This window comes from Bos javanicus, chromosome 2, assembly GCF_032452875.1.
Source record: "Bos javanicus breed banteng chromosome 2, ARS-OSU_banteng_1.0, whole genome shotgun sequence".
Classification (NCBI taxonomy): Eukaryota; Metazoa; Chordata; class Mammalia; order Artiodactyla; family Bovidae; genus Bos; species Bos javanicus.
The window spans coordinates 14678044-14688832 of record NC_083869.1 but is presented as its reverse complement, the minus strand read 5'-3'; the positions used below and the strand labels follow the sequence as shown (position 1 = coordinate 14688832).

General features: G+C 36.5%; 1 protein-coding gene across 1 annotated transcript in view; it reads left to right on the top strand.

The window, feature by feature from the left end:
• Nucleotides 1–1242: 1242 nt before the first annotated feature.
• PPP1R1C (protein phosphatase 1 regulatory inhibitor subunit 1C) overlaps nt 1243–10789 on the top strand; it is a 52266-nt gene continuing 42719 nt past the window's right edge. The window contains exons 1-2 of the mRNA XM_061396958.1: nt 1243–1527; nt 3435–3495. Coding sequence (XP_061252942.1) covers nt 1447–1527; nt 3435–3495 — 142 coding nt within the window. The 5' untranslated portion in view covers nt 1243–1446. The remainder of the gene's footprint in view (nt 1528–3434; nt 3496–10789) is intronic.

Genomic DNA, 10789 nt, shown 5'->3' with positions numbered 1-10789 from the left:
CCGTCCATGGGATTTTCCAGGCAAGAGTGCTGGAGTGGATTGCCATTTCAAGTCCAAAACATATTGAAAAATCTGTGCTAAAAAATCTAGCATTCATCAAACACTATCTTTCAATAAGAAGTAGAGAACTCAAGTTCTTTCTTCTGTTAAAGCAGCGTCATTTTCAGGCTTCCTTTGCAAAAGGAGTTGAATGCATGAAGACCATCTGGCTATGCTATTGTTTCCCCTTATATATTAACAGATGTGAAGAGCAGGCCATTTGACCCCTCTACCTTCACCACTAGCTAATATGACCGTAATCCTGATCATATGACTGTATCATTCCGAAGATTTCCCCCTTTACACTTTTCTCTCCTAAGACATTTTGTTTGCATATATCCCCATTATTAACAATGAATCACAGTGTTGGATCCCATCAGGTTTCCACTGATGTCTAGTCACTTCTGTATTCTTCCAAATCAGAGGCTATAACTGGCGCCATCAGGAAATGGAGGTCATTGCAGCAGCAGTGACTTTCAAGCAATTTGCTAAATTTAGCAGTCTAATACTTTTCACTCTAATGAAAATTGTGGACTATAATTATAGAATGCTGGAACAGAACAGGAGCTTAAAGGTCATCAAGTCTAAACCCCTTGTTTTTCTGAGGAAGGTGTAGGGGCCAAGACATTGCCTCTGATTTGCTTGAGGCCACAGAACTTGTTGGTAGTAGAAATGGAACTTGAACTGAGATTTGCTCAGCCGGGAGGGTAATGTTCTTACTACACAACAGATGCTCTGTCTCTCGTGATCAGTCTTACCTAAGGAGATCTCACAGCATAAATACAGCTGATATTATTGGTTGTGGCTTACCCTCCATGGCCATTCATCAGTTTGGTAGCTGGATCTGAAATAACTAAGGTGTCTGACTGATAAGGTACTCCAAGAGAAATGAAGTGACTCTATATCCAAACCCTGCCCCCAACTCTAAAAACTTCCTGCTTTATGTTCATCAATAATGAATGGCCCATCCCTGCAATACTCAGAGGGAGCTTACAATGCACTTTTGAGCAGCCGCTTAGTAATGTACAGTGGATAGAGCCTTTCTTTCAAATCCCAGGGCAGCAGGTCCTTCAAGGCTAGCATTGCATTTTCAATTAGCTGCTGAGTGAATGCTTGGCATGTGTATATTAGTGAAGAGCCACACAATTAGCTTGTTCCTTTCTGTATTGTGCTGAGAGGATCTAAGGGATTGGTGGGGAACAGGCAAGCCATGCATCACTGTGGATGTTGAAGAAGAGAGTTATTCAGACCTTGGCATCTTCACTTGCTCGCTCTGGAATTACAGCTATTTATTACAAAGCACTCTGTGTGGCTGGGTGGAGTGCGCCTGAGGAAACACATCCCAGACACCACCTGGGGTTCGTCTTCCTGAGTCCTTCACATCTCTGACTAATTCTCATCATTATTATGGAGCCAAACAGTCCCAAAAAGATACAGTTTGCTGTGCCTTTATTCCAGAGTCAGATTGCACCTGAAGCAGCTGAGCAGGTAAGTGGAACTGGGTGGGGATCAGTTCCTATACATAAGTAATACAGACATTCATTCTTGTTATTAATTAAAAGCTTCTCTACGTCTTGAATTTGCCTAACTTTGTGACTTTCCAGAATATGTGAATGAGAAATAAGTTTGCTTTCATATGCACTTGTATTTGAGTTTCACTGAAGAAACTATTGGCTAAATGCAGTATTTCATGTGATACAAAATTAGCACCCCTTAAGGAAAAATGATCACGTTACCAATATAGATTGGGATCCAAAAATCTGTTTGCTTTTGCTTATTGAAATAACAGCTTCAATATTTAGAGAAACTTATACTATTTTTCAGAATTAGAAGGCTTTTATTTTTTTATTTATACAAATCAAAATATTCACCTAACAATGAAAGCATTAAATCTCAGTAATTTCAGATCATGGGCTTAATATTTTTTGTTTTCATTGTGTATCAAAAGCAGCAACTATAAATATATGTAATACAGGATCATAGGTATGTGTATAATTTAAAAAACATTTTATTCAGATATTAAAAATAGTATTTTAACACAACCTGGATATTTTTCCAAGTTAAATATATCTATATATTTTTATTTCTATCTCTTTCTGTCTTCATGGGAGGCTGGTGTACTGTATCACCTTTCATATTCAGATTTACTTAGACTCTTGATTCAATGCAACTAGTAAAAAGATCATTTGTAATAAAATTTTTGCCTATATAATTATTAATTTCTTAAAACTTGACTTATTCCTGAATCCTTTTACAAATATTATATACAAAGTCTTGAAAATAATTATTGAATCTGAGACTTTTATCTTCCTAGGATGTTTTGATAATCTGAAGTAGATTCACCCAAACTCAAGCCAGATAGATGCAACCTTGAATCTGTATCTATGTTAAATGGAGCATTGGTTCTATCCTGGACAAGATATTGTTAGTAAAATTTATCCACTATTCTACTAATTTGGGAATTTACTTACATATTTAAATAATCAAGGATACATTAGAAATTCTAATAATATGTTCCTGTAACTCTTAAAATAAGGGGAAAAAACCACCACAAACCAAATCTATTAGTTTTAAATGAATTATATACTTCTGTAAGAGCCATGTTCATTCTTTGTTAATTTGTTCTAAACAATAATCTAGAAAATAAGAAAAGTTTAAAATATGAATTGAAGTTAAGTATGTATGCTGTTAAATTTAACCAGCTGGAAATTTGAGTTTTCTAAGCTGCTCTTGGGAGATGGCAATGGCAACCCACTTCAGTACTCTTGCCTGGAAAATCCCATGGACAGAGGTGCCTGGTAGTCTGCAGTCCATGGGGTCGCTAAGGGTCGGACATGACTGAGCGACTTCACTTTTACTTTTCACTTTCATGCGTTGGAGAGGGAAATGGCAACCCACTCCAGTGTTCTTGCCTGGAAAATCCCAGGGACGGGGGAGCCTGGTGGGTGCCGTCTGTGGGGTCGCACAGAGTTGGACACAACTGCAGCGACTTAGCAGCAGCAAGCTGCCCTTACCCTGTTTAGAAATAAGGGTAATGGATCTTGAAAGCACCATCAATGTACGAGGCTCCAAGAGAGCCACTGAAATTAGCAAGTCATCCCTGTACCTTCACTGCACTTCAGCCTTAATATTTGGTGGCATCATTTGATTACATACAACTATTTCTGTTCTGTGAACATGTAGTTTTTGATTAAAGAAGGTGATACTAGCATCTGCCAGTTCTACTGTCTAACTTTTTTTTATTGAAAATAAAATTAGTGAGCAACCTACTGTGTGCCTCCCAGAAATTTACTCTCTATATTGGGGAAAGATGAGGATGGGATAGGCTTGCAAGGTATAGAGCAGCCTGGAGCAGCAACTGACTCTGACCTTAGCTGGTTCTTTATTGTTCCCAGATCAGGAAAAGAAGACCTACACCAGCATCACTTGTGATTCTCAATGAACATAACCCTCCAGGTAAAGATACATAATATCTTATGTACCAAAGCAATAGAATTGTTTGAAGAACATCAAAGAGCATGCCATTGTCAAAAGATTTCAATTCTGTTTTTCAGTTAGAAATAATCTAACAAGCTAATATAAACAAAATCAGAAATAGATACTATGAAAACTGTCTCATCTAACTGCTTTTCCTCTAGAATAACTTATTGGTGGTGATATACTATGAAATGTTTTGTTAGCATTCACAGTCATGTGTTCAGGTGTTTGTATAGAACCTGGTTCAGTGCTTATTAATGAGCCTCGTGGAAAGTTGCTTAATTAGGTTTCATAGCTCAAATTACAACCCTGGAGATGCTTATATCTTTATGGAGTAGGTTTTTTAATTTATCAAAGGTTGTCACGGGGTGGGCAATGAGCCACAATTGGATACAGCTTTGATGCTGATGTCATCTCTGAATAATGCAACTGACAAGTAACCAGATCAATTTTCAGCACTGCCCATTTGAGAGCCATTCTGAAGAGTTGCATCCATTTGTTGAGGTTTTATTCTCCATTTCCCATAAAAAGTAAAGCTGCATTATTATTCCTGATAAAGGACTATGATCTGCAATACACAAACAAGTACTTATTGAATGGGGGTGATTTTAATCTCACATTTAAGTGCTGTTTCTAGAAACAAAAGACAGCAAAGCTCACAGCATTAATTTGTAACCAAGCAGGACTTGTTGTTGGATATTTTGCAAGTATAAACAATAAGGGTAGATTAAATGAGTTTGCATGAATTGTAGTGAATGATTTGTTTTAAATTATTTCACTCAGGTGAAAGTCTTTGATTTTTTTCAGATCCCTTTCTAATTAGAGAAACATATTTAAGATAAGAAAGTAAAATTTTAATAGAATATTAGCCATGGAGCTCAAATACAGAAAGCTGTTCATTTAATGGGAAATAAATTAGCAAATTTATTCCTGCTGAAAACAAAGAATTGTAATTTGATCCTGTATCTTTGAAGTGCTAAGCATTTTAAAATCATTTTTCAGCATGTTATCTCAGTAAATATTAACTTATATTTGGTTGAATAAAAGGTGCAAATGATATGTACTTACAGTTTACAGATAAATGAATAGGTAATTTTAGAGCAATTTTCTGTCACTGCCTTTGCTCTAGTGGCTGACTTCTCCTAGAACCTCTCTATGCTAACCTTGAAAAGATGGCTGACTTCTCTACAGTGTCCTAGAACCTCTCGATGCTAACCTTGAAAAGACATAACAAGAAGAACAGAATCTTCATAATTTCATCTGTACTAAATGTTTCTTCCCTATCGAACAGTTCTTTGTTTCAAATATTATATGAACACTCTATCAAACAAAAGATAACAGCAAAAACAAAAACAAAAAAGCTAATTGTTAAATGAGCTTTTAAAAGCAGTTGCTGCTTGTTGTCCTCAAAAGCAATGTGTTCTTTGACAATTAAAAATCAGGTGCAGCTTTAAATTCTGGCAAATAAACAAGTCTCTTCAATGTATTGAAATTGCCCAGGACCCATATGAGTATTTTGGAATCACCTATCATTAATGCTGTTTAAAATTCAAATCTCTGAAAATATTTATTGTCAATTAATGAAGCAAAGGAAATTAAAATTTCCATTTTAAAGACATGATGAACAGATCTTTCCAATTCATATGATAAGACTGATATAATCATTATTAAATGAATTAGATATAGCTTACTTTAAGGAGTTTGCAGAAATAGTCTGTTATAAAAGAATATTTGAAAGAATGATTTAATTTTAGATTAGAAATACATATGCATTCTGTTTACATTTGATAGAAAGATATTTCAACATGTAAACCAGACTGTTTCCAAGTTCATCTTTGCTCGTGTAAACACATAGATGAGGAGGGCACCTGATTAAAATTCCAGGAGCAACAAAAAGGCACATCAGTCTCTTTCTTACCGGTGGCCTAGAATTCTCAGCAGTAGAAGCACCACAGAAACATTTGTATAACCTGTTAAGGATGTATCCCCCTCCAGCAGAGATTAGTTAATTTAATTCAAAGTAATGGGACACAAGACAAAAAATATTAAATTGAAAGCATCATACTTAAAAAATTTAAAAGTGAAGGGTGTGTCCTTCTGGTGGAGAGGGTTGGAATGACTCTAAACAGCCAATGGTAACAGAAAGATACTAGAAGCCAGAGATGTGGGGATAGAGGCACACCATAGACAAATTTCATCTTTTCAAATGTTTTCTAGGGTAATGTTTAAATCTAGAAATTGCGTATTTAAAAAGGTGAGAAGGGAGTTCCATGGTGACCTAGTGGTTAGGATTCTGGGCTTCACTGCTATGAGTTCAAATCCCTGGGGAACTAAGAATCCCACAAGTCACAGAAGCATAGCCAAATAAATAAATAAAATTTTAAACGGTGATTAAATGAATTTCTATTGATAAGAGTAAATGAAGAGTTATTTTAGAATAAATAATTTTTTTATAAAAAACTATATTAATTCCTAAAATTATTTGGTATTGAAAATTAGAGAGGTTCTAGGAGAAGTCAGCCACTAGAGCAAAGGCAGTGACAGAAAATTGCTCTAAAATTACCTATTCATTTATCTGTAAACTATAGGTACATATCATTTGCACCTTTTATTCAACCAAATATAAGTTAATATTTACTGAGATAACATGCTGAAAAATGATTTTAAAATGCTTAGCACTTCAAAGATACAGGATCAAATTACAATTCTTTGTTTTCAGCAGGAATAAATTTGCTAATTTATTTCCCATTAAATGAACAGCTTTCTGTATTTGAGCTCCATGGCTAATATTCTATTAAAATTTTACTTTCTTATCTTAAATATGTTTCTCTAATTAGAAAGGGATCTGAAAAAAATCAAAGACTTTCACCTGAGTGAAATAATTTAAAACAAATCATTCACTACAATTCATGCAAACTCATTTAATCTACCCTTATTGTTTATACTTGCAAAATATCCAACAACAAGTCCTGCTTGGTTACAAATTAATGCTGTGAGGATTGCTGGAAGAGAAAATCAGTCTCCCCCAAATTTGGCTGTGGTAGAGGGAGTTCAATAAACATCCCCCGTTTTACATTACATGTCTAGTTTCACCTATTAGATCTACAACAAACTTCTAAATGATGCCAAAACTACTGGATGCTTCCACACATTTTGCTCCACATATTCTTAGAAATGAGGAGTAAATACAAAAGTATTTTCTCGTATGCATCATGTTCCTAAAAATTACTTAACATAAGACATATGAATTCAATAGCTTAGTATCTCCTTTCAACCTTGAGAGTAAGTCTATTCGTAAAGACAACTGGGATTTCCAATTGACTGGGCTGTTTGTCTCCACACACTGAAAAAAGAAGCCATAGTTCATTGTGGACGTAGCGTGTGACTTTCTAAATGAAGCTTTCATTTCAGGAATCTGACAGTAAGTTAATTAATAAGATTTTCAAGGCTCTCAATTTAAAATCCTGAGACACAGGAGAATATTGCCGGACTTATTAGACTGAGTTGTTCAAACAGAGAGGCTCCAGGAATTTTTGATGATGGGAGGTTTTGCAGGTCATCAAGTTAGAGTGAAGGTTTATTTGTAGTGTTAGGGCATTCATATGCTCATAATCTCTCTTCATGGAGACCCTCTGTTTTACAAAATGAATGATTTATAGTCCAAAGGCAATAGGTACTTTGAGTGCAAGTTCCAGAAATCACACTGAGGACTTTCCTGGGAATATTAAGGAAGAAGAAGACATCTCAGCCCCAGACCTGAAGGGTCTTGTCATTCCCAGGGACCTCCAATCAAATGTATTCAAGTAAAAGCTGTGCTGGACTCAGAGTCCATACAGTTTTGTTTCATTCTTTTTTCTCATCTTCTTTGAGAATAAGGTTGTAATACCTTCTGATCCACAATTATTGTTCATTTTCCAGCATTTATTTTGTCTTATGAATATTAATGACAGTACAGAAGAAAGAAAGGTCCAATGTTTGTAGACTATTCAAGGTTTAACTGGTATTAATTTCTAATGACTGTCAGAAAAGCCTATTTTTTTTTCTCCTCAGCAGTTATTTTTACGAGTTATTGAATGTCAAACCATGCTCAATGATTTAAACATAAGTGATGCATGTGACTTTCAGAGGTTCATATACTGTACAATTGATTGATTGGTTTTCCCATAACTGTTTGGTCTGTGCAGCCTAATGGCCCAATCAATAGAAATAATTGTGAGCCAAAGATGAGGTTCCAGTCCTTGCTGCTGCTGCTGCTGCTGCTAAGTCGCTTCAGTTGTGTCCGACTCTGTGCAACCCCATAGACGGCAGCCCAACAGGCCACGCTGTCCCTGGAGTGGGTTGCCATTTCCTCCTCCAATGCATGAAAGTGAAAAGTGAAAGTGAAGTCGCTCAGTCGTGTCCGACTCTTAGCGACCCCATGGACTGCAGCCTACCAGGCTCCTCCGTCCATGGGATTTTCCAGGCAAGAGTACTGGAGTGGGGTGCCACTGCCTTCTCCGTCGAGTCCTTAGTCATGTCAAAGTCTACTATACTTTGTATTCAAAGGACTGGTATAATCTTTAAACTAAATGAAAGCAAAATGAAAGGGGCAAGTTATAAAACTATGAAGTAGTGCTGCCTTATATCAGCAGGATTACTACTTTTGCCCACTTTGAATAATAGTATGGGCTTCCCTGGTAGCTCACATGGTAAAGAATCCACCTGCAATGCAAGAGACACAGGTTTGATCCCTGGGTTGGGAAGATCTCCTGGAGAAGGGAATGGCTACCCCAATATTCTTGCCTAGAGAATTCCCTGGACAAAGGAGGCTGGCAGGCTACAATCCATGGGGTCACAAAGAGTTGGAGACACCTGAGTAACACTTCCACTTTCATATACTGCTGACCTTTTATGTTGATTTTGATTAGAAATACCTTAGTGAAATATGACAGAATGATGATAAGTTCAATTCACTTTCTTTTTCTTGGCCTCTGTTTTCCTACCCATGGATAATACAGAAAGTAAAATAACCCTAAGGTACTTTTGCACAATGCAGAAAGGCAGCATTCGTAGTGGGTAAAGCAATGCCTTTGGAGTAAGACTTGGGTTTGAATTCCAGCTTTGCCAGTTCTTGGTAGTGAGACATTAGGTGTGCAGCTGACCTCTGTGGGCTCAGTTTCCTCCTTTTAAAAATAGGACATTGAGGTGTAAGAAAATGCAGAGCACAGTGTCTGCAACCAAATAGATAATGAAGACACGCGATCCCCCTGCATCATCATATCCACACTGAGAAAAGCTAAGTTCTCCTAAAACCTTCATTTCTTATCAGAACATGGCCCAGCTCTTTTCCAGTCCTGACTGCATTAGGGAGTATCAGTGTTCCCATGAGGCAGTGATTCTTGATAAGAGAAAAAATGTACCATTAACTCCTAATTCCTCATCAGGATAAGATACACAATTGTGAAATTGTTATGGGTCTTATACTGTGATATTTATTCAACTGACCATGTCTGGTTTACAAATATAATTTACATGAAATAGGAGTCCTTGGGAATTAAAAAAAAAAACAAGAACACTACTGATGTCTATAAAGTTATGGAAATATATACTGCAAGCAAAAGATCTTTGTGAAAGGTTGTATCCAATCAAAAATGCAATTCATGACAATTTCCTGGTGGTCCAGTGGTTAAGATTCTACACTTACTACCAAGGGTCCAGGTTTAATCTCTGGTCTGGGAGCTGAGATCCTGAAAACCACTTGGCACCACCAAAAAAAAAAAGTGCAATTCATATTTCTAATAGTGTGCGGGAAGAAAGAAGATTAAATATGGAGTATAAAAAAACATTTAGCAATATTAAACTCTCATTTGATTGCTCACATTTGCTTCTACTCCACTTGCTCTCGTCTCCTTCCAAACACTGTCCTTGTGGTGTATTCCGCCCAAGATTTCTTCCTTTGGTTCCTTCTTTCGGTTCCTTTGCCAACTCTTAAGACTTAGTCTAGACTGACTCATTTGTGCAAATCAGTCTCCATATTTTCCAAATACTCTTAATTAAATTGCAGCCCGAGACTCATTTAAATCTCAAAACTTTCCCATCTAATCTGAGTCACTGCTTGGCTTTGTCATTCTAATACACTCCTCTCACCTGCAACTCTTAAAGCTATTTATTGATTTATACATTCGATTCAATTAACTATTCACTGAGTCCTTATTCTAAATCCTTAAGGAACATGTGGACTAGGTAACAGAGAATAATACACCTGGGTGAACCAGGATACAACTGTAATAACAAATTCCAACTGCCCAGACCACAGTACAATTAATTCTGACCAAGACACAGAGGCATTTATCATGCTCAGTTTTCTAGGAAACAACTGTAGATTTTTTTTGATCTTTTGGCTTTAAGCTTTTAAGAACTGGCATTAGAGTAAAAGTCTACTATTTATTCCAAACTAGTAGATATAGCTACTAAAATTAGTAGTGTATCCAGTAGATATTAAATGCTCATGGGCTATTAAATTTAAATGGATAAAAAACAGATTTTCAAATCCAATGGCAACCTATCAAACTTTTGGGGCACCTATTCTGGCTAAGGCACAATGTTAACTGCTTTAGGGGATAAAATAGTAAGTCACCATCCCTTACCTCATCAGAAACCTACTTGAGGCATAATCTGACACATGTATATTGGTGGTAAGATCAACAGTATGTGGCAAAATTTAAGATAGATTTCAATTCAGTACAGAAATGTTTACCATAGGATGTTTGGGGGAATTAGGTTATAGTGTTGTAAAATAGAGTACAAATATTAGATGCTTGATAAATGGCAACTATTATTTTGGAGAGGCAAGCATGTGCTACTTAAAAGTAGAGATGCTGGGATCACTCGGGCCTGGATCTGGCTCTCAGTTGGCTACTTACTGCCTGCATTATGCCAAGAAAGTGGCTCGCCCTTTTAAAACTTGTTTTTTTCCCAACGCTACCGAATTTCATTAAATATAAAATATATTCATTAGAAATAAGGCTAATCTACATCCACTGAATAAACAGATGTTCATTTTTGTTTCTACACAATAGTACACATGAAGGACATTGTAATCAGCCATTCCTGGAGCTTAAGGGGACATTTGGTATCAAATTTTACATAGGAAAAGTTTCTAACAGCTTTCTAATTGCTCTATTTCATAGTCACATTCAAGGAGAACAGTAAATTATCAAACCTCTAACAACAACTGCCGAGGTCCAGCCCTGGCTGATCCAGGGAGTTCGAAGTGGGGACGGCTTCGGCGAGG